Source organism: Anticarsia gemmatalis, chromosome 15 (genome assembly GCF_050436995.1).
Source record: "Anticarsia gemmatalis isolate Benzon Research Colony breed Stoneville strain chromosome 15, ilAntGemm2 primary, whole genome shotgun sequence".
Taxonomy (NCBI): Eukaryota; Metazoa; Arthropoda; class Insecta; order Lepidoptera; family Erebidae; genus Anticarsia; species Anticarsia gemmatalis.
This window is the reverse complement of record NC_134759.1, coordinates 4,955,455-4,980,456: the sequence shown is the minus strand read 5'-3', so window position 1 is coordinate 4,980,456 and position 25,002 is coordinate 4,955,455. Positions and strand designations below refer to the sequence as shown.

At 33.6% G+C, this 25,002-nt stretch overlaps 1 protein-coding gene across 4 annotated transcripts in view; it reads left to right on the top strand.

The window, feature by feature from the left end:
- Positions 1-25,002, top strand: part of LOC142978874 (protein unc-13 homolog B-like) — a 373,594-nt gene that overhangs the window by 47,266 nt on the left and 301,326 nt on the right. For 3 of the 4 annotated variants that reach the window (XM_076123479.1, XM_076123480.1, XM_076123476.1), the window contains exons 2-3: positions 19,470-19,499; positions 19,867-19,972. In XM_076123479.1, coding sequence (XP_075979594.1) covers positions 19,470-19,499; positions 19,867-19,972 — 136 coding nt within the window. The remainder of the gene's footprint in view (positions 1-19,469; positions 19,500-19,866; positions 19,973-25,002) is intronic. The other variant, XM_076123478.1, reaches the window with a different exon arrangement.

The window sequence follows — 25,002 nt, the reverse complement described above, 5'->3', positions numbered from 1 at the left end:
TAAGTCATTGACGAAAACCTTATAAATATTGACTGGCTCCTTAAAATGGCGCTCGATAGTCGGCAGTCGTTTGTTAATTTTAAACCATTGCATAGTTAATAAGGATTGTCTACATTGTGTTTGTGAATAGCCAGCTTATTCTTGAAAGCTATTAATAACGACACTGTGAACATTTCTGGTTAAACTAAGTTTAAATATTTATTTTTTAAACTGACTTCTTTTAATGGTGACTAGCAGCGTGAATCACTACAGTCGGTACTTTCGGCTATCGAGAGATTGCAAAAATAGTTGTTGATAGTCGATAGTGGAAGTAAATCATGGTGTAGTACAAAACTGGCCCAACGTCTTTTCACGTCTTCCCTTCTTTCAAGTCTAACGCTACCGAGATTTTAACAACTACAATTTTTACTATCTTTAATAAACACACTTTACCTTATTCCTAAAAAAGCTTATTAACTTCCAAAGTCAAACTTTTTTACGTTCCTTGCGGTTTACGAACAAAATAAAAATCTATGTGATTTTCTTTTTCGCCCAAATCAGCATCGCAATCTATCAGCTTTTCATGGTCCCTCGAAAGTCGTATAAAGGAGAAAGTGGGGTAAGATATTGTTGTAGGGTACTAGGAGATACGACGAGTGTTCACAGACTGTATCTTGAAAGTTTATGTTTTAAAACACTTGAAACATTTCACACTTGTGATAAATAGCCTATGAGATTTTACATGCAGCTGCAGCACTTGAAGGGTAAAATATGCATATAATAAATAATAGTGGAAGTCGCATCTGGAAAGTTTTAAGCCATATAGTTCTTGAATGTAGATTGAAACACACTATCATTATTGTATCTATTCTTTTATAGAATATGCTATTGTAATTATTATCAGTAAGATATTTCATGTACCTCATTGTAAATTTACTTTTATAAATATTTATTTAGAAGTATATAAGTGCGTCTATCAGTTGTTCGGTTGTTATAGTACTAGCTCTGATTAGTTTGGAATTAATTGACCGTGTGTGAGTTGTCAAAAAAAGTGAGGTTAAGGTGAAGCGGGAATATTATAACAGTGCAATGCCAAGTACCTAACACGAGAACCAATATATTTTAAATTGTTCCCAAAATGTAATTTAATATATTTTCTTGCAGTGTTCAGTGACTCTGAAATAAACGTTTTGGGGAAAACTCAAACGTTTTCATGAAACGAAGGAGAAACGACCTGTTTCCTCATATGACCTATTTACCCGATAAATATTAGCTGAGTTTTACCGTTCTGCGTTCTTTCTGCGTGTGTGTGTGTGTGTGTGAGAGATATGTACGTGCACTTGTGTGTGTATGTACGTGTTGCTTCATACTGTCTCCGTAATAAAAGGAAAGACAAATCACATTAACTACTTTGCTTCAGTGAAGATTTCTACAATTTTCTTAGAAGCACTTATTCGTGCTATGATATCGTGTGTTGCGAAACTTCTCTATTTCATTTAAAAGGTGTATGCTACCAACTATAATGGTTTCTTACGCAAGCAAAGATTCGGATAAAGTTTCGAGTATGATATTCTATGCTTCATTATTGGTCATAGCCCTATATAAACGTTTAAACTTTTTAACAAACTAGTGAAACGTGAATGCACGTTTTATTTATTTAAAACATATTTAGGCTTGGGATAGTACGTAAGGATTGTATTTGTAGATACACACGACACCATAAAATAATTTATTTGTATGTTCTCAATCTAATTGATGAACTCTGATCTGAAATCCTTTGAAAACTATTTGTGTATAGAATTAAGTAATGCTTTGATTCCTAAGCCAGCTTGTCATAATAGTGCATACCAGAAGACTGCACTTAGCAAGGGAAACTTGGAATCCGAATAAAATGTGATTCTTGAAATCCGTGATCAAAAACAAAAGAAAATCACTAAACTGTATTATAATGTAACAATTTATGAACTCTGCCAACAACAAACGATAGGAATAAGTACCGTACAATCAGTTTGAACATTACTGTTCCCAACAGAGCAAATAAACGAAAAAAAAGGAAACTCATATATCACAGCAATGAATTGTTTCAGTACAAATCGACCTTTTTAAGTACAACCCCGATTTGTTATTAGTCCTTTTAGATTGTCCCTTTCACCCTTTCATTCACATTTGCCCTAATAAATACGACTCGTAAATCTTCGCAGTCGTTTAAATGTTTCTTAGAGCGTTACGATTGCAATATTTTGTTATATTAGCCTTTTGTTCTTTTGTCAATATTATCATCGCTCTATAGAATGTATTCCGGACTTAAATAACTGTAGTCCAACAAGTTAGAATAGAGACTTGTGTGCAAAGTTCGCGGCTGGCAGACATACACAACATTTGGAATTTAGACACACAGGACCCACAGGTGTACACCACCGACCCACAGTTTTGTACACCATTTTGGAAATCCACAGAATTCTTAAAATCTAAATTGTCGAACTACATCCATAGTCCGACAAATGAGTAACGAGCCCTAGCAATGTATGAATATGAGAATGTTGTAATAATTCGGCTCATTCCCAAAATCAATTGACTGTATCGAACACCCTACTGTCAGCTGCATAAGTCTGCAGATCACTAATGTCGTGAATTCTGTATTTTGTACACCTCCACCAAAAACAAACCTCGCAAACCTCGCTTTCAAGGTTCTAAACTAAGTTGTTGGACTATAAAAGCATATTGGTAGTCTAGTATATAGTGCACTGAGAGAGCCAGCCTAGCCATTTACTAATGGTTGGACCATAACCAAATTGCGTATACGGAGCCATATTCCCAACCCGTTCCTAGTCAAGACCGCACTTTGTGTGATACACATTGTTTCAAATCAGTTCGCAAATGTATTTCAGTGCTTTAGCAATATTAAAATTGTAAATCTCCAAGTGACTATTAAACATTTTAAAAGACTTTACTCTTTTTAAGTAATTATGATAATCCTGATTGTGACTATATGCAAGCATTAGGAGTATTGGAATTTCTAAAATCCTCCTCTAGTGTGAAGATTCGTTGTGTAGAAGAGCACTTCTACACTGTCCAACGAATCTTCACACCAAATTTCTACTTTATACGCTTATTGTTTGTGAGTTGTCCATCAGTCAATCACTCAGTAATGGAAGAGTTTTATATAGGTATATTGCATAATTACAAAATGGCAGTGCATTAGTCTATCTTAGACTTACTAATTTCAATCGAGTGTGTTTTTGTTACACCGTGTTTTCTGTTTGAAAAATACATGATCACAACGGACTCTTAGGGCGATGTTATCGATATTGTCAAAGTTATTGTAACAGGTTGCCGAGCCATCTATCATGTAACACATTACACTCGCTTGTACATTGTGACCTGACTTTCACGCGACTCTTGAAGTTAAAAGTGCAATTTATATTTTTTACGATTTTCAATGTAAGAACTTATATTAAACTTTTTGTTTATTAGCATTTTTGCTCTGCGTTACGGGATCAAAAAAAAATTATAGCGCCGTCACAATCATGTATCTTATTGGATAAAAAATATGTTTTCAAAAAAGATCTCTGAATTCATGAATCAAACTACTTACTAGTAAACGCAGTCGCAGAGATTTCGTAAAAATCGATTAATTTGTCATCTAATATATATAATATTCTTGCGTCACAGTTTTTGTTACCGTACTCCTCCAAAACGGCTTGACCGATTCTCATGAAACTTTGTGCGCATATTGAGAATCTGAGAATCGGCCAACATCTATTTTTCATGCCCCTAAGTGACACATTTTTTTTTTTAATTTTTATGGCAAAACCGCGTTTGCCGGGTCAACTAGTTATTATATATAATTTATTATATTCGATTATTAATGGGTTATTTACGCACACCGTATAAACGTGCCTAACAAAATGAACACAACACAAGACAGGTACTACCGAAGATTCACGGAATTACCCGAACAAAACTTCGGTTATTCAAATGTCAATTAATCAATGTGACCATTGTCCACTATTGAAAACAGCTTTCTGTTAAAGACTGCGTTAATAATTAACGATAGGAATATCGTATTCCTATTGTTATCATGTTTTGGTATTAGTGACTGACCTAATTTAAAAATTAATAACCCTTTCTGTAAATGTACGATAATGACAAAATTGCTCGATATTGATTGATAGTTTATTAATTCGGTACTTAGAAGAAAATTAAGGAAAAATTACGGCTGGTAACAGTATAACAAATAATATGTTGCTGTTGTTGTTTTTTTAATTTTTCTACTAGACGACGCTAAATAGATTCAGCGATTTCCTACTTCTTAATAGTTGAACTTTATATGTAACTATTCTGTAACTTTTGTACCTAGTATACAAGTATAAATTAAATACATAAGCACTAAAATTGCGGTCAATTTAGAGCAACAAACAACAAACTAGCCAATAAGGTGTGTTATAACCGTAAAACAATTTAGTTGAAAGTTGCAGTGTGCATTAAACTTGCAACATGTAATAACCAATTAAGTATTAATTACGATGGAGCCGGCGCGGTCAGCCTCGATCAGGCTCGGGCAGGTCGGTCAGGCTCGGTGTACTAACATTGTGAGTTGTGACCTATTGACCTCAGAGGCTTGAAGATTACCTTTACTACCGATATTTTTTATGTTTACTTTAGTAAGGATCGTTTTAATTGATTGACACTTTGACTAAGCATTTACAAGAAATATCAATTGAATTGTCTACAGTGTAAGTTTAATGAATGTAATTTACGATTAAAGTATAGAATCAATTATGTAATATATACTTAGTTTATTTAAAATTCAAAATATTTTATTCGTCTAAAATGTTAACTAAGTAACTTTAAGCAAGGAAAATAGTTAAATGTCTTCTTACAGTAATTTAATAGTGATAACATTGTTCAAACAAACCAAAACATTTGTATGAAGCTTCTTATGAAAGGTTGTTTCATATAAGTGTTTCCTTTGTACAAATTGACGTATATATTTGCACACTTTACATAGGGATGTAGAGGCAAAATACTTTGGTAGTTTAATCTAACTTTTACCCCATATCTTCCCATGGGCATTGCACTAGACATTTTATTTCGTAACAAATATTTACTTGTTGCATTTCGTAATATGAGTTCCTCGATCAATATCGAACTTAGAAATAAACTATTCTAATAATAGGAAAATACGGTTTATATTAATTTACATTTTGCCAGGTAAATCGGGTTTTAAGTAACAGATGGTGAACCGATTTCCACCGGGCACAATTTCAACCTCCGGAGCGCAACGGAGAATTTCCTGACGGAATTCTTAATACCACTGTAATTGACTCAAAGATCGAATACGGTTCTAAAATAAAACTAACTTTTGAGTATCAAGTTACATTATAATATCTGTTTTTTTTTAATGACAACTCTCGCACTAAAAATTGCTCTTTTATCGCGGCGACTAACAAACATATAAACAACGGACACAAATTACAACCAGACCCAAAACAACTATTTGTGGATCGCAATTGTTCCGTGTGTGAATCGAACCCAGGACCTGCCGATGTAATGGTAACGGCGTGGCAGTCATAGTATAGTATGATAATAGAAGATACCTTTTTATAAAATCAAAGATAAAGACTTTTCAAAGCTTGAGGGCTAGACTTAGCTACTTAAAAGCGACTAGACTTTGTCAAGGGCCTAATGGGCGACTACAAGACGAAACCTAAACTCTTAAGTAATATAATCCCTTTACAAATAGATCTTATGTCTCCCTACGTCATTCTCAAACCAATTTATTACTTTAGCGCATCGAAAGTATCTAGATTTTAGACACGTCACTCAAAAGAAAAAGGTCCTAAAAGTAATTTCGATAAGACGAGTATAAGACGTTTTATATCCCTAAATCTATATTTGGTACGCGTAAAAAATATAGAAGATAGTTTATTGTCTCAAGGGCGAGATAGTGTAGGGAAGTGAAATGTAACACGGTGTGGGAATACACCGGTGATATATGACACCATTTTGGTAAAGAATGTAATTCAATAAATTTACTTGATAGTTCAATTGTAGTTTGTTTTATTGGAGTTTGATTTTCTTATAATTGGTCATGGTTTCTTTTGTGCAACGGTACGTAATACACGTAGGTAGAGAGCTTCTTTCCAAAGAAAATTAGGTACCTAAATGTATCAGGAATTAAAGCTTTCGTTGCCCAACAAAGCAATTTACGAGACAATATGACCGTTATTTATAGGGGATAAAGACCGTTTAAACTAATTAGCAATTAGCCGATCTATTTATTTTGAATTTCAATGCAATTAAACTTAGATTTATTTATGGTTTTTTTCTTAAGCTTTCGCCAAACATATGCAGGTATGAAAGTTTATAATTTAAACCAGATGGTGTTCAAAACAATGCACTAAATATCCTACGGGAATTACAAATGCCGAATTTTGTAAATATTTTTGTTACTCTTTCACAAAGATGAAATTTCGTAAAACAACCTAGATTAACACATACGATGCTTTTTAATAAAGTCGCGACCGGAAACTGGTTTTAAAGAAGAAATGCTACAAATGTGTTATTTTAAAATCAGGTTCCATAATTCTGTTTTACTTGGCAATGTCATACAAAACTTCACATTCATTCAAGAAATACAACAAACTTGTGTTCCAACATTTCTTGACGCTTTCATTCTAGAGAAGCAGCAGAATACGTCTTATAAATATGAACACACGTCAACCTACTTACCTAATACCACTGAGTGGCACCACTTAGCTTAATCATAGTACGAAACATCTCATATTTGAGTTAATATTCAGGATAATGTTATGTAATTATAACAACGTAATGTGTAGCTGTTGGGTACATCTTACGAGCTCGCAATGGTCAGGTAATGGTGGTCAGTAAAGTAGAGGGGTAATAATTTATCTTAAGTTGGTTAAGGTCGTTGGTTGTTAATGTGCACTATTTTTTACATTTATTTCAATGTTAAATAAAAGATTATATATTGACGGAAAGAATTGCCAGGGTTGTAATAAATATTTTAGCGTAAATTTAATTTGAAGTGAATAATGATAATAAAAAATTGAGCTACTAAATGAAGTGTTAACTGATCTGAGATAATAAAGTATTGCGACACGATTTTTGTTCCTCAATAATATGACGCAATCTATGAATAAGTAAACAGTCTTAATTATTTAAACAACACCCTAATACAATTTAAGAAATGAATTATTCAAGCCCGATTTCCTGGAAGAACGTTTTTCAGAATCTAACGGCTGACCGCTCAGCATACACTTGAACTAGGAAAGGTAGCGCAAGTGAAATTACCAAACCCTTATAACGATGTCCGTCATTTATAAAGGTTGTGTAAAGAACAGCCTTTTTATAAAGCTTGCGGTTTGACGCGCCAATTTCGAGAGCGGGATTAAAGTTTGGCTGTTGTTGGCGTTGTGCATTATTTTGTTTCGCCTTTAATGGCTTTGTTGTTGAGTGTTGTTGTTAAACTTTAACATATTGCTCTTAGTAATACGAGCTATTTATTAATTTATGTTGTTCATTTTGTAGTTTTGACACGGTACGAGTTTCTGGTTTTTGTTTGTGTGTTCGATTATTAAACTGGGCTTATGTGTACTAGTAGTAGTAGGTACTAGACGGCAGTATACATGCATTAGATGTTTGCATCTAAGCAATGTAGGCAAGGGACTTAAGTAAAATGACATATATACATAGCATTCGGTATTTTTCTACAGCGTAAGGCAGAGATCGGAAATTACATTTATCACATTACGTTACCAAATCTAATGCAACACATTTTCCTTGTAATTATGTTTACTAACAACATTTACTTATCTCGAACGATAACAAAATTGTGTACAAAGCGTGGTAATTATGGCATGCAATAACCCATTATCCCTCGGGAGGAGTGACTTTGCTGAACTTTAAAATGAATTATGTGCCACACTCAGGCTCATTGGTGTAAATAATTCATAAAGTTTACTAATGTGAAGGGTGCAGTCGCATGTCGCATGCTACGTTATTCTATTGCAGTAATTCATTAACTTTTGTGAATTTTTGTACTTCTTTATTACATGTGTGGTGTGATTGTGTCATGGATGTCAAGTTATATGAGTTTACGTTAAAGTTCGAGTTTAAAATCTGGGGGCACGGAAGTGCCCCCGCAAGTCGAGCAAAAAAATAGCGGCACGGCCGTAACATCCTTTTCTCGAAGCAATTCGGGCTATTTTTGACACCCCTATAATTTCGTTGTGGATAAAACAAGAAGCCTGGATTTTCAGCAACTAATCAGTCATTGTATAAACACGGTATATTTAAAATTTCAGTCAATTTGAACCAGTAGTTTAAGAATGACAACTTGTTAAAATTTTGAATTTTGTCACTCACTGATTCACTGACTCACTGACTCACCGATCATCAAAAGTCTAAGGTACTTCTAGCAGACTTAGAAGCTTAAAATTTAGAATACAAAAAGGGTTAAGTGTCTCAATCATGGGAAAAATTTAATATTTTCTTATTTCGGTCCAGTTTTCGAAATACACCAACTGCAACAATAACTTTGTAATCCCATATAAATGTATAAGATTACAAGGTTACATTTGCAGTTAATGAATTATTATTACTGTAGAAAATAAAATAAATAGGTGTAAATAGGTACCTACTATATGAGGCATAACGGGAGGTGGTAAAGGGTGGGTAAGGGTGTTTAGCCCATGAAACTGAACAACATTCCCATAAGAAAATATGTTAAATTATGAAAAAAAAACGTCTTTCCTTACAAATTGGACTTATGTTCGCTCTACAAAAAGAAGTGAGATGCCATCAAAAACATTCTGTAAAAACCTCAAGTCTCGCCGTAAAAAGTTGTGAGATCTATATAAAACCAAGTCGATTAATCTATTTAGTCTCTACTTAAAGGACCTTCTGTCTTAAGTTATTACATATGTTATTATCATGCCAATTTTAAAAAAATACCTTTAAAACAAATAGATCGACTTGGTCATCGCAAGAAAACACAAATTCACCATTATTAACATTTCAGGAGCATTAACTTTTTGTCGTGCTGTGTAGTGTGATACATACTAATAATCAAATCATGCGATGGCCAGGTCGGTCTATTTGTTTTAAAGGTATTTTTTTAAAATTGGCATGATAATAACATATGTAATAACTTAAGACAGAAGGTCCTTTAAGTAGAGACTAAATAGATTAATCGACTTGGTTTTATATAGATCTCACAACTTTTTACGGCGAGACTTGAGGTTTTTACAGAATGTTTTTGATGGCATTTACTTTTAGTTGAAGAAAGTGGTTTAGATAATGTTAACTCAACGATTGACGTAGAGATAGAATAATAACTTTCTTGTATACATATTATTATATGAAATGTTGTTATTTGTATCAAAAGAAACTTAACTTGGATGTTAAGAGAAAATACACACACTTGAAATGTTATTCTACCTCACAGTAGGTAAACTAACATAATATTTGTATATGAAAAAAATATTTTGATACTCTGATGAAAGATTTATGGAGGATCGTTACGAAATTTTAGTTTACTGGGAACTGTATTTCAGATAAAATTAAATATAAATATATATAAACCTACGCACGATCGTCACCCGTGAATAAAAAAAAAGTAATATGAATATGCTCACATTAAATTTATAATCAAGAGCAAATAATGATAAAATAAAATTTCCCAGATAAGGTAATCAGAGTACGCCCACTAAATAAAAGTTTTCTCGTTAAACTTGTTCTGACTAATGATATGATAATCCGAATCACGATTCATTGTAACCTTTATGTCGAGTGGGTGGCGATCCTCGCTCAGTAGGCGGGACATCTGCCCACCCTGTTATTGACGTTTATAATCTATGATGAAGTGACCGCTCTTTGAAAATTTCCTTATAAAACTTGTTATCGATAAAATTGTGATTAATATAGGCTGGAGATAAAGTAGAGTTTAAAGGTTATTACGTCGTGGGACTAAAATTATAGGGAGCCTGAATTTTACTGGTTTTCTTTTTATATAACTGATAGTTTATAAAATACTTATTTGTACAATGTTATGTATAAATGTGTTTCTATGGTAACTTAAAAGTCAGTCTACAATAGTAATTTAAATTGACCTCTACTTTAAATAATCTTTTTATTTGTTGCCACGTTTCAGGTTTGTTAGCAATATGAAGAAAGACCCTTCTAAATACATTCAAACTATCTACTTTCCTTGTACGTTAACGGTTTACAATATTAATAGATGTTTATACAAGGCTTCAGCTGTAATAACATTATGCGTGCACTCTACGTTATTGACGATTTCAGATTTGTATACATCGTAAAGAGAACGCACTTTACGTGTAGTCATTTGATAATAGAAGTGCCGAGTATACCATTTAACCAATAGACAAATTTGAATACGATTAATTTATTCGATAAATAAGGAAATTATTAGTCCCCATCTTACCGTTCACATATAAAAATTTGTAATTTTTCGCACAGTTTTACAAAATACGATATACTATTGTAAAGACATACTTCAAAACTTATACCTAAAGAGTAAATTATAAAATTGTTATTTTCGAACAATTACTTTTTAGATCGATGCTTTTCCAAAACTACGTAACACTTATCTCACTTAAGAGCAAAAATATTATTAATGGTAGTGCGCGTCAAAACAGTCCTTAGAGACGCGGGAAGATGGAATAGGGGAGCTAAAGACACCGCAGGGCGTCAACAGGTGCATCTCGGGGAACTTGACAGCCCTTCACGGAAGGATCGAATTTCCTCGTAGGGCTCAGGTGCACGGAACGATCTCTAACCACTTGCGGTTCCTTAATCTAAATTGATATGGACAATTATGACAAGAATATCACAATATGTAGAACCATTCTCTACAGTTGAGGCTATCGTGTACTGAGAGTTAACAACGGCGTCCGCTAAATACTCTGATCAAATTTTCATACAAAATTTATCGATATATTGTCGCTTGTCCGTACTCGATAGTAGCGGACAATTGCGCTAATGTTTGGGTGTCCAATGTATCGTAAATTAACTACTTATGTACTTCACACAGAACACATCAATCGGAAGATTTTATAACTGAAGCAGCAATTGAAGCAAGCAGAGGTAAAACAAAAGAATTAATTGGTTTCGTAAACTATAACACTCGATACAAAATCGACTAGAAACTTTACAAATTCGCTATCGCGCTGCAAGTCACACAGGTTATTTCGCATATAAAAATTGCTACAATGTGCGGTAACCGTGCTTCGTACAATTAAAAATTAATTGGGAAAATTCGAGGCGTTTATTTACAGTGTGCAGCTTACTCTGTTGGCTTTCCCTCGTAGTACGTTAAATTACGTCAACCGTAAAATAATTAATTTTAACGGCACTGTGGACCGTGACGGTAGTTCGCGGCTTTTTATTTTGACATAGTGATCAATTTGCAATCTGGTTGTCATAATTTACGTCCACTGATTGATTTTATTTTCGGTCAATAACTTAATTATTATTGTGCATTTTGTAACGGTCCTCTGTAAGATAGTTCTAACAATATTTGAATACGGATTCTCTACTTTTTGCAATACAAGAACAATTTGAACGTCCTTGTGCCTTCTAAAGATTTCGTTCTGAGAATTAGAATATTTACGAATTATCTCAAACAAAACGTTATAAATATTTCACAATCAAGTAACACAATAGGATCTCTTCAACGAGAATATTTCTTCACAACTACACAAACAGTGAACGATCAGCAAGCATTGTTCACTTGTCGAATATTTCCCGGCGGCAGAACAAAATGGCCGGAATAATTTGTCGACTTGAACAAACTTTTGTGTGTAGGAAAATAAGTCATTACTGGCCGAACAGACGCGATACTTTTTGTATCGAAAAGCCGCGGCTGAAAAATGGTGGCACAATTTATTTTAGGTCAGATTTTATAAATACAGTTGTGAGCATACATATAAATAAACTTTAAAGTTTCGTATTGATTCTTGGACAGGTTAATGCGTAAATTTTATTAAGGTATTTTATCAGATCCTATACCTTTCTTTTGACTGTTTAATAGAATATTCTTTTATACAATTTGTACTATAACCTAAATAGCCAGTGGCATTAAATGACATACACAATGCAAATATCAAGTATTAATTATGTCCTGACATTTAAAAAGCACTGATCACACCAAAATGTACAAAAATATTTACCTATTATTATTTATTTATATTTTATGATATACCAAAAGGCTTTTGTACGTGCGCGCAAAATGAAGTATGAGTTTCGTCACATGTAAAATGGAAATTAAATTACTTATTATGAATCCGACCATTAGTATGTTATTCTATAGAACTATTATCCACACGTGTATACAGTAGCGATACAAAACAAAATAAGCAACAAATTCTCAATCAAACCCTTGTTTGTGTCCACGTGGGTGTCGCCACTGCTCTACTACAATCAATTATTTATGTCCCAAGCGTTTGCGCTTGTTTTGCTTTAAATTATCCTTTTATATGCACTCGTTTTGCGGGCGAGAAAAAACAGGGATATGGTGTGATTAGAATCTTTATTTTTAGTTGCTAAAGTGATTTGCATGCTATACATAAACTATCCGAACCATTATTTACTGTGTTTTAAGTCTTATTTCTATCTTTTAGTAATTAGTGCTTGTTCAGTGTATATGAGATATTTCGTATTTAATAATCTTATCAGCTTTTGCGAGTATTAGAACGAAATATTATAGTAACTTATTTTATTCTTAATTACCACATCAAGACGAATAAGCTTAATGTAACGCTTACATCTCATACATTTAAGCAAAGCTCACAAATAAAACAAACAAAATAATAAATGTTTTTCTTTGATCCTGTAATTACGTATCATATTTATTATGCAGCCTTCAAGAGAATTTAATTAAATATTTTTTTCTCAAAAGATTAGCAAATGAGATTGTGAAACATGTATTTTTTTGTCCGACCGTTTTATAACTAGATAATAAAGTTGGCTCCGAATGTTTCGTAATTGTTCTAAGAAAATGTTACCTGGAATAAATAGTTAATTATACTTTCATTTCGTAAGGTACGAATTTACTTACAAAAGATACTTATGTAATCCCCAAATATATTGGAATGTAAATACGGTACATTATAATAAGAATATAATGGTTTAAGCTTTAGGTATTTACACTAGAATTCCGCAATTCAAAAACAGTTTTCTTTTCCTAAAGTAAACTTATATTTAGCATCCCAAAATGTACGACATATCGGAGGAAGGCACAATATGATACGAAACAAAATCCAATATAACGCTAACATGGAAACGATGTCCGAAGTAAAGTTTTTCTTATTACGCGCCTCGTATCGGCACCACCATTGTTCACGATAAATCTCTTGTAGTTTATTCACACTGAGAATTCCTTTAATGAAATGCTGCTTATTTAAATTTGTGGCTGCTCTCTGTCATTGTACCGAGGGGCTCCGGCATCTTTGCTTTTGTTACCTAAAACCTTCTTGTTGACGCTTCGTTTGGTTACAAAAACGAAGGCTCGCTTTCATCGCTACTAGCATACGAAATATGTAGGTAACTGTACCGGGTGGTAAACAAATGATATTTACTTGAATTTGTATTCAAAGGCGTTGATTTTCGCTTCTACAGTGTCTGTTACAGAACATTTGCTGGAATGTCTGCAGTGATTTTATAATGCAGGCTTAATTATAAACAGCTTTTTAGATTTCAGATAGTTATCAATAAATACTAATCACTATGAAGTTATATGAGTTGAGTGGTCTCGGGTGAATTGTTAATGAGAACATAGTATTTCTGCTTGTAACTTTTACTCAGTCCATTTGTTTTGCAACGTTAACTGGAATTATCTATAGATAAAATTCTACGTTTGTTTACAGTCGTTCCTTCAGACGAATAATTTAATCTTTATGCCCCCGTAGTTCCTCGAAAAGGCTAAAGGATCTGCTGATTCTATCAATACAGATGTGGACTTCAATATGTTTACTCGTACAGTTTGTTTTGTTGCATTTCCCTCGTCCTACATTTCCTAGAGGATCGTAAAATGAATGTACTTGTGGATTAAGGCGAGGGAAGCATTGTCCGTAGTGTGAGCATCCATCCACTCGCCCATAGAGGTGATTATGAGTTTATGACTTACCCATCCTTGGGGCGCTGAACTTGGTAGTGAAGCGGAAAAGTTTTTTTACAATGCAGATGCAGGTTATTTACTATTTTTTAGATGCAGGTCTACGCATTTCTCAGAGAATTCTATTGTACTTGGGGATCCAAATTTATTTACAAACGTCATGTGTTAGTATTCTCAACAAGGGGTACCTACTGTATTCATAGTAACTAAGCAGACTGTCTAAAATAAGCTACAATCAATAACAATCTAGGGTTTCGAATAACACAATTTTCTAATAATATATTCTGAACGTAAATTCTAATTAGAAACTTGACTATCTCGATGCCTAATAGAGTTAATTAGGCATTCTAATTTTATCTTGTAGTGTAGCGTAAAATAGAAACATACGAATCACGTTCGTAGGTATTTAGTCTGAAACAGTGTAACAAATTCCAAGTACGTATAATGTGTTGGTATAGGTGGGACATAAAACGGACACTGGTTGGCGGTGGCCACTCGCGACCCTTCTGGAGGCATTGCGTAAATAATCTAGTTTTACGATTTTCTGTACCGAGTTAGGGTACATGATACGGAGGGATACTGAAAAACTTTTTTCAATAAAGTGCTGTAACCAGTTTTTGAAAGTGATTTTTTGTATTGTTTTACGTTGTGTTTTATCGAAACTGTTTTGTGAGACGGCGTGTTATTGGATATTGTTTTGTTTTTAGTTTATGCGCAGTTATATCACATTCATTACCAAAGTCTTATTTTACCAACTATGTGTATTGTAGTTGGAAACAATAAGATAGATAATATATATCAAGTTTTTTAAATGGTAACTTATGTTGTTTGTTACCATTAATAATAAGACTACTGTGTTATATTGTATATTACAGCTTAACTTGGAAAGTTTCAAGGTCAAATGATGTCGTTCAAAAGTTCAATAATAATAAGCTATTTTCCTTAAGAGCTATTAGAACTCGTACGATGATAATCAGGTAATACGCTATCACAATGTTTGTAAGAAACTTCAACATTTTGCTCGTACACTTACATTTGTATGGAAATCTTGTGAGTAAAATTTTCTCGGCGTACATTTAATTACTGGAGTTTGAGAAAGTTGGTTAAATAACCCAACGGAGGCAAGTTTGGCAAAGTAGCATTTGCATACACACGCAGACGTATAATCCGCCAGTTGGCTTCATACAAATTGCAAGTAGTTTTGCCGCCGCCGCCGCGGCTCACTCGCCGCACCGGTCTCGAAGCCCGAACAGCCAAAAATAAACTTTACTTGAATTATTTACACGTTCCCTAGTACTTGAGCGCACTGAAGCACCTTCACACAGTAAAACTCTAATATTTAAAAAAGTATTTGTTTGAAACGATGCCAATATTTGTTCGATGTCCCTCACCACTGAAAAATTGCTGGAGAGCTTATATTTTAAAATATTTTACATTCTCGTTTTTATTTATACACTTTGTCTACAAAAGGACAAATTTACATACCTTATTCTCGACTCGGCGCTCTGCCTTTGTGTGACCTTTTTGTGGTAATTTTTATTTGCATGCGAAAATACAAATGACAGCATGCCGCACGTAGTTAAAGGACTTTTAAAAGTATTTTATTGACAAGACTGCTGGAGAAGCGTACACGGTAAAGTTTAACTGCTCCCGGTTTTAATTTTAGGAGAGCAATAACGCGGTGTGTCTTTAAAACTGATCTTTTACGACTCAACCTTTTTTTACAAGAAATTCATAAAATGTGGTTCCCGTGCCTTCACTGGCAATGTGTACTTAATGTTCAGATTAGATTTATTGTTAGCAATTCGGTAAAATTTATTATTTTGACGGATGCGGTTAATATTTTATCTCAATTTTGTATCACCCACGCGTTCTTTACTGCGCTAATCATTTCCGCCTTGTTTCAATTAAATGAAAGAGACATTCATTTTAAATAGTATAAAAATAGAAATTCGCAAGTTTTAAGTAAAACATTTTAAATCAAAAGCATAACGGTTGAAAAAATAAACGCATTTCTAGCAAAATATGAAGTCATTAAAAGTTGAAAAGTATAAACGCAAGTTGAGCACACTATTTTTATTCCCCACTTCCTCACTACGACGAAGATTGAATGAATCTAAACGCGAAGTGTTGACGAACAAACTTAGGCTCTGCTGTAGCAGTAAATTATTTAAAGTGTGTAAGTTTTCAAGCACTGCTTGAATCGTGAAACTTTTTAAGTTGGCATTTAAAGAAGTACCGATCTGTCTTGTATTTTGCAACAAGTGCTAAAAAGTGACAAGATCTTGACGATAATATTTATAAACGTAATATCTAATACTTATTAACTCAAACTAAATATTTTTATATTTCTGGCTGCTTGAACATTTTGAACGCTCAGTTGATCACTTATCATGCAACAAATAAAAAGTAGTATTTATTTACTGTCATTAATGAAATCATGCTGTATTCGTTTCTACCACTTTTAGTAGAGGGAACATTGTCGAAATAGAGGTACCTTATTAGAACATATAAATATTTACATAGAAATAAAGACTAAGCTCTTAAGATGTTTAGAGTGATGCCTACACCGCAAATAAATTGTTTTAGAAAATTACAAGGCTTATAAGTCTTATAACTTAAACCTTACAATTTAAATCAAAACAAGGTTTTGGTACAAGCGCTTTATATTAATGTCAAAGTGTGAAGTTTTTGTTATCGTGCGCCGCGGGAGCGATGTTTTCAATGAGCTAACTTTTAGCCAAGTCCCCTAGATAAGTCCGAGGACCCAGCTTTCGAGGGATTTGATAAATTGATACAGATTGTGGATAGTTAAAGTTTTTGCCTACCTGTTGTGTACCCCGCGGGATACAACGAATATAATTGGAAAACTTCCATTTATCAAACTATTAATTAGATATTTTTGTGTTTCATACAATCGTTATTTTTGTAAGAAAGTTATGTAACAAAGTTTTTGACACTTTACCTTTGGAATGCTCTTATCGTTCTCTACATATAATTCGATTTCAGACATGACATTTTATGCCAATATAGTATTTAATGTCAACGAAATTGTAATAGGTACGAAATGGGTACGAGTATAATGTCAAATATAACACTGTTTTCAGAAGCGATCTGAAAGAACAATTCTCTTTATTGTTTCATTCAATATTTGTAACAGAAAATATGAAAATGTCTTTTTAAAAATCTTACTACAGCAGTTACTACACATGACATAAATAGGCGTACCCTTTATTAAACTAAAACGAATATAAATATGACTAAAAATAGTATGTTAATCAGGTAAGTCCGACGTATGACCACCACAATTACTTTGATGTATTAGTGACCAACTACATACTGTACGACAAAAATAGAAGTAGTAATTATAACGCTGTAAAAAAATAATTTAAAAATATTATTTTTAAGAAATTAAGTGCCAGTTTTAAAACGTTTCAGTCAGTGCTAGGTAAATCGTCAGCAAATGTATAAGAGCAACTTTAACTAATTCCATCTTATAAACCATCTGATATTTACTTCAAGATTGAATGGAAACCGGGCTTTTGCGTTGGTGTTTTACGCTGAAATTTGGTACATTTTGATTGCCATAAGATTGGTGGTATATGTATGAACATAATAGATTGAACTCATTACTGTCTCACTGCTCTGTCTCTCCAGGATTTGAGAGAGAGCCATGACAACAAAATTAAAGTATGACAGAACTTTCATTTGTTACCATGTTAAATACTGTTTAAATATTTAAAGTTTGTCTTCTTGACCATTCTATTACCGTCCATGGCGTCCATCGACCACACATACGATTTCTTAAACGTTTAATGAGTAATGTCGAGCACCTACATCGATTGTTCGTTACTATTCTCGTAATAAGTTCGTGGTAATATTGAGCGAACAGTTTGCTGCTGACGGTGACAAATTCTTTATTTTTATTTGGGTCTAAGGCCGTGTCTAAGCTTAATGTGTAATGTGAATTCTCTGTGATGACGATACTTCAAACATTACATGTATTAGTAAAACAGGTGGGCTATCACGTGTCTCAGTTGACAACTGTTTGTAAGCCACTATCCTGTACATTGTATTCTCCTTTAGATTATAGTGATTAACACGTTACATCAAAGCAGCAATGTATTGGATTGCTATCAAATTGACGTACACTGGCTGTCAACTGATATAGGATAACCCCACTGTTTAAAATGAAAACTAATATGATATTTCAACATATTGCAGTTACTGAAGTGTTTTGCAAAATGAACAGATTTGTATGCAACACACATCTTTAATATCTATGTTAACATGTTTCTGCATTTGCCAGATACTTCATAAGAACAGATTGCAGAAGCTCGCCTATGTTCGTTGCATACAAAATTATGTTTTGCCAGATTGCGTCTATTGGTCAGCAAAGTTAGCAACAAACCTTTCGCTCAATGTGACCACATTCCAACCAGTACCGTGAGACACGCAAACTATGTACATGGAAAAAGGTTTTTCACTCATTAAACGGAAAATAGGTCCAGTGGTAACTTAGTTGCACAACAATTGTGTGCTCGAGAGCTCGCGAATTAGAACGCTCTCGAGTTTAAAATTTGAATATTTTTTTTAAATCGTGACAATAGAATTATGTTTGAGTGCGTGTGAGTGTGTGTGATGTTCCAAACGCGTATTGGTTGTGTTTTTCTTTCTCTGTGCCGTTTCGTTCCCAAGTGAAGTGTATGTGTTATTTTAGGCCAGTACTTTGACAAGTAAATCCCTAATAGCCCTTACTTATTCCAGTTCAATGGCATCTCTATTCTAAAGACTTAAAAGCTAAGGTCATCCTTTATTCAGTTTCGGACTCGAGCTCTATTGTTATGATACCTCTGGCTTGTGCTACTCGAATCTCATTAGTGTCTAAAATATGGCTCTTATTCTACCTACAACGTTTAATAATATGATTTGAGGTAGCTTTGAGAGCAGACTTTCTGGAAAGTCAACGAATATTACACGCAAAAAACACGAGTGCTTTGTATTAAATTAAAATATGAAATTTTATTTTTGTTTCACTTGCTGAGTTTTTGTGAATGTTTTGAGTAAAATCCGCACTCTAAAGTTGGGGATGACTTCAGTAAAACTAAATTGTCAAAGGAATACCAAAAGTTATAAATAAAATGAGGATACGGCAACTGTGCAACTAAAGTTACCGGTACTGGACAAAGCTGGCGGTCTTTACAAAAATCCCGCCGAACTTGGTGATTCAAACGTTTTATATGTACCGGCCGTTGACCTTTACCGGTCGTTGTCGGGTCAAAACGACTGTAATATCTGTGATTTAAGTGGTTATTTTTGTTTGTTTCAGTAAAAAAGGCGCGATATGTTGGTATACAAGGTAAGTTATTTTGTAAATATGCTATCGTATTTCATAATATTGTGAGGATGAGGTGTAATTATTGGCTTTACAGCAATCTTCTTATAGTGATATAAAAATAAGTCACATTAGAACTCACTAAAAGTAAACTTCTATTTATAATTAAGTAACCCTTTAAACGAAGTTTTAGATGTTTTGCGGTCAATTAAATTAGATACTAATCTCCAGTTAGTCGCTCTAATTTAACTTTCACTCATTAGGCCTTTGATCGACATTCTACACGAGAAACCTATGTAGTTGTTTTTTCTTCCATGCCTCACTACCTTCCCTGTAGGTGTTAAGCAATTTTGAACTTACTTGATGCTAATATAAGGTTTACTTTTGTCAGCAGCCACACAGTTCAACACTTACGTGACACTCAAACTACAGAATGTCAAGTCGACGACGGTGACAGTTAAGGGTCCGACTCCAAGCTGGGAGCAAGACTTCCTATTGTGAGTATTTTTAACTTGCTTTTCGAATATGCATGCGATAATAGCCACTATTATAGTCGTGCAAGGTCGAGAATCGTATGTAATATGTAATTCTCTTGAGTAGAGTGAGTGGTTTATGTATTTTCGTACGTAGGAATCTTGTCTAATTAGTGAAAACCTTGGATATTGTTTGTGCTTAGCCTAGCATTTCTTAAGTCTCGGTAGAAAGTTCAGCAATGAGGGAATCGCTTCGAATTTCATCGTTGCTGTAAAATAACTGAAAGTTATGGTAACTGTTTTAGTCGAGACCGAATAACTTATTGTTCAGCTTGTAGTTACGTACGTTTCAGTATTTTTTGTAACTGATAAAATCTAAATTGAATACTAAATTTATTGAAATGTGATATTTGATTGTTAGCTTATTGTGACTTCTGTTGTAATTCTATCGAAGTTTATAAAACTCGAACACGTTCACGAGCTTAATGTTTTTAATGCGAAAATATATGATCAACTTTGCGTCATTTTCTCAAGTAAGCTAGTTTATTCTCAAAGTGCCAGTTTCTATTTATTGTAGCTTTAATCCATAGCATTCAATATCCAAATCGTGGTTTTTCATTAAAATGTTCGTTAATATATAAGCTAAAACGCATAGGGTGACTGGCAAGTCATTGTTTATCTTCAATCTAACATGACTAGCATATCTCGAGTATAAAGACCCTCGTCTAGCCCTACAGACGAGACGAAAATAAATACAATTCATAACTAATGCGAAAACCAAGTGACACTCACATTGTTCACACGGTTCACTTTAAAAGTCATTTGTTACCGAGACAGACATACATTTTCTTATAAATAGAACAGAGTAGGGTTAACACGTAACTATTAAATCAACAAACCACCGATAAATCTCATCTGCAACGAAAAAAGACATAAGTCACTACAATGCAAATTAATCTTACGACCCTTTTGCATTCACAGCGCAACCTTTTATTTTAGTAAAGGCTTGTTGCACTTCTCCTAAAACAAAGGCTTAAGTGACGCTATGGTAATATCGTCTTAAGCTCTTCTTCCACTGAGATGAGAAATGGCGGGGACTGAATCTGTAAGCGGGACAATAACGCCCCTACAGCCTGGTGTCGCACTGACACAGGTCCAAAATGCCTACTTGTCATTCCCGCAGGGCTGTCGAATCCGAAAGACCTTAAATTTTATGATCTGGCCTGTGTTTAGGAAATGAAGGGAATTCGCAAACATATAGAAGATACATTTGTATGTATATTATGTTTAAGGTTACCGGTTTGCAGATGTATAAAGTCTGAGGTCGATATTATTATTTGTCTGATGTAACAATTATTATTTTACTGTTTGTTGGCAAATATGTAAGGTGAAAGCGATTGATAGAAATATGTATGTACAGTAAATATTGCAAACACTTTTATAGATTACTTTCTTTTCTCGTCATTGAGGTAAATGTTTTGTAACTTAACTTTTTTCCTTGAATTGTCTGGCATGAGGAAAGAATCCATTTCAAAAGTAATGTCATATTAATCGTTGACTTAACAGCAATAAATATTCGTAGAACAGAACATACATTTCAGATTTGATTAAAAATTTAATCTATGCCTTTATCTTTGACGAATCTGTTAGATAATCTAGCAGATTATGCGTATAAAAATTGTTGAAAACGTCAAAAAGAGAAAAATATAGGCATTTAATCAAACTGGAATTTTGTTTCCATCCATTCATCAAATATGGTTAGTGATCAACCTAGAGTCAAAGCAGTTCAAACCACCCAAAGCCTTTAGACATGGCTCACTAAATAGCTTACTATTATTTTAATTGACAACAACTAGGCCGAACTTTTTACTCGCATTTCGAAGCGTGGAGACGGTGAATGTAAACAAATAATGGTAAACGAGACAGCCCTATAATGCTGACTACAATTTGTATTATATTAGCATTTCATCCCCTCGTTTGTTCATTGCACAGCGCTTTGAGCTTCCATGTAGCGTCGCTGTGACAATATGCGATACAAAACAGTGCGATATGACGACTCGTGTGTGAACATGGGATTTATGCGGGAACCACGGTGTTATGCAGAATGGAAAGGATTTGTCGACTTTTGAACAAGTTTTAGCATACTTTTGAGTTGTGTTGTGTTTGAAGAAACGATGTTAGAGAAAGTACAGTTGACTATAAAACAACGTATATAGGTATATACGCGGCAAATAAGTAGAAGATCTGATCGTAATTCAAGTCATAATTGAATACTACTTTGTGCGTCTTAGTATAATAATTCGGCTGAATACATAAGAGGCTTAGAATTGGGGCCTCGGCTGCAATATGTCTAGGCGTCGCCCTAAAATATATCTTTATAATGTAAATAAGTACAGAATGTTATGCAATTATATGCTATCTTATTTGTTTATGATTTTTCTTAACTTAGTTATAAAAAAGAAAAAAAAAATGATTTAGGTCAAACAAAGTCACTCAATACTTTCGACATTAGGAATTACTGCAGCCATATTGAAAGAACATATATTATAATCCACCTCGAAATACATCCCATAAACACTGTCCACTGTCAGCTTTACTTCAACAATATGCATTTGTAATGGTTTAATTACTTACTACAAGCAAACGTGATTGCACCTACAAGACAGAGACAGGATAAACCACGTGTATACACTAGTTGCTGACACACATTAATCTAGACGACACAGTCAAAGTCTAATACATTACAGCGAGTTTATATTGAAAAGCTGCGACATCTTCAGCTAGCAATTTGTTCGAAGAGGTATTTTCATAAGGTTAAGTAAGTAATAAGATGTTTGTGCATATAACCTCTATAATGTTAGGTAGTATTCATTTTTGAAACAAAAGTGACTTATGTACTCCACATTAGTCACTTTTGTTTCAAAAATGAATTAAGTCTGGCATTTGCCATCATTTCTCAAGTTGCAGACAACAATCGATTTCTCAATTTCGTTATGAAATTAACTATATGTATATGCGCCCGTTTAAGCATATTGTGTGATATATAACAGTGATTAATAAGGCCACAGTCCTTCCAAAATCAAATTTCACTACAAAGCGTGTATAACAAGCATATTTATAAATTATATTATAAATTGTAATGTTATGAATCATATAAATAAGGAATGCATTTGCACTAAACCCCCCTAATGTTACATCCCCATTCAAGAAAACATAAACATAAACACACAACATTAGTTTAACCATTATTATATTATATCTAAAAATATACGGCCGAAGCCATGTCGTTTACGAGATGAGTTTTCGCTTTTCCCTAACCATTTATAATAAGGGGCTTTTCATGGAAAAAATCTAAAAAAGACTTGAGATTTAGTCAAGATGAATGAAGTATGTTGGTTGAAAAAGATGACGCACGTCACTGGCAGGTTTTGGTCTATTGTATGAGTAATATCTAACGTAGAGGTACTTTATTTAATAAGGATACTGAACCTTACAGTATATTATGTATCGTGTAAATGTGGGTAGTGAAAACAGACATTAATCAGCAGTTCAATGCCTAGATTACAGTAAGATATGTAAAAACTAGTAGTTTTATACTCAGGTTGTAATTTATCTCGCGTGAATCACAATTAGACGGAGCGCTAAGAGTCGATATAATTTACGTTACAATATTTATATTAAAATTGTTTAATAATTTATAAATAGTTTGGTACAGTTCAAAATTTATCGAAATTTTACAGTCTTGTGAGATTGATTGTAAGCTAGCTTCATGTACCTAGAATTTTATTCTAGACTAGCTGACCCGCGCAACTTCGCTTGCGTCACATAAGATAAATTTTCCCCGTTTTTGTAACATTTTTCGTTGCTACTCAGCTCCTAATGACCTTAGCGTGATGTTATATAGCCTATAGCCTTCCTCGATAAATGGGCTATCTTACACTGAAAGAATTTTTCAAATCGGACCAGTAGTTCCTGAGATTAGCGCGTTCAAACAAACAAACAAACAAACAAACAAACTCTTCAGCTTTATAATATTAGTATAGATTACATAAAGTTGGAAGGATTGAAGTGTATATTTGTCTCTACATAATTAGAATGCACCGCCATTTCATAATTATAACGAATATTTCTTAGCTAAGTAAAGTTAAATTAACGGAACCCATTAGAAACGTCAGACCCTTTTACCTGGAAGCTCATCAAAAAACCATGACCTCTCGTAACTTGGGAACTTGATTCAACAAAATCCGAGTGCCTTTGAATTCACATAAAATACTATTTGTTTTCTTTTGCGTGGTTAGCGATGTAGAAGCACTTGAAAAAATATTTAAATAGTCTTTATTAGTAACATACTTTATACTTCATGTCTTTAATTCATATAGTCCGAGCACTTGGTAGAGAACCTTAGCATATTTTATCGAAATTATAATGAATTATTCTGTAAAACAAAATAGAGTAGCTGTATTTTGATACTCAGTTTGACTGTCAGTTGCATAAGTTAGCGGTTCACTGATGTTCTAGGTTCTCAATTTTGTATACCACCAACTACTAACTTATTTTTCTATAATAAGTTTAGGATTGTTATCGTTCTCGGAAAGCAACGCTCTGTTTGAATACCACTTATCAGTAATAGGCCTATTCAAAATACACGAACAAACCAATTGTAAAATCAATATAATTTTGTTGTCAGTGTCAATCCGAATTAGACGACATGAAATATGTACGTGACCCCATTGAAAACTTAAACAATTACATTGATTTTTAAATATTCAAAGTAATTTACTCGTGAATGAAAGATAAACTTTACTATTATGGAAAAAAACTTTGTTAGTTCATATCTTAATCTATTTTACGTTTTAGACACACTGTTTAACATTAAATCTCAGATATATGCCTTAATAAAAACAAGGGAACAATGGCCAAAGCAACAAAATAACCGTCCTTATATCAAATATTCTTGTGCCTGCAAACAATAGCCCATTTCGTTTATACCCTCATTTATTGTTCCTCCCATAGGAAAGCTATAAAACTCACCACATATAATTGCAAACAAACGA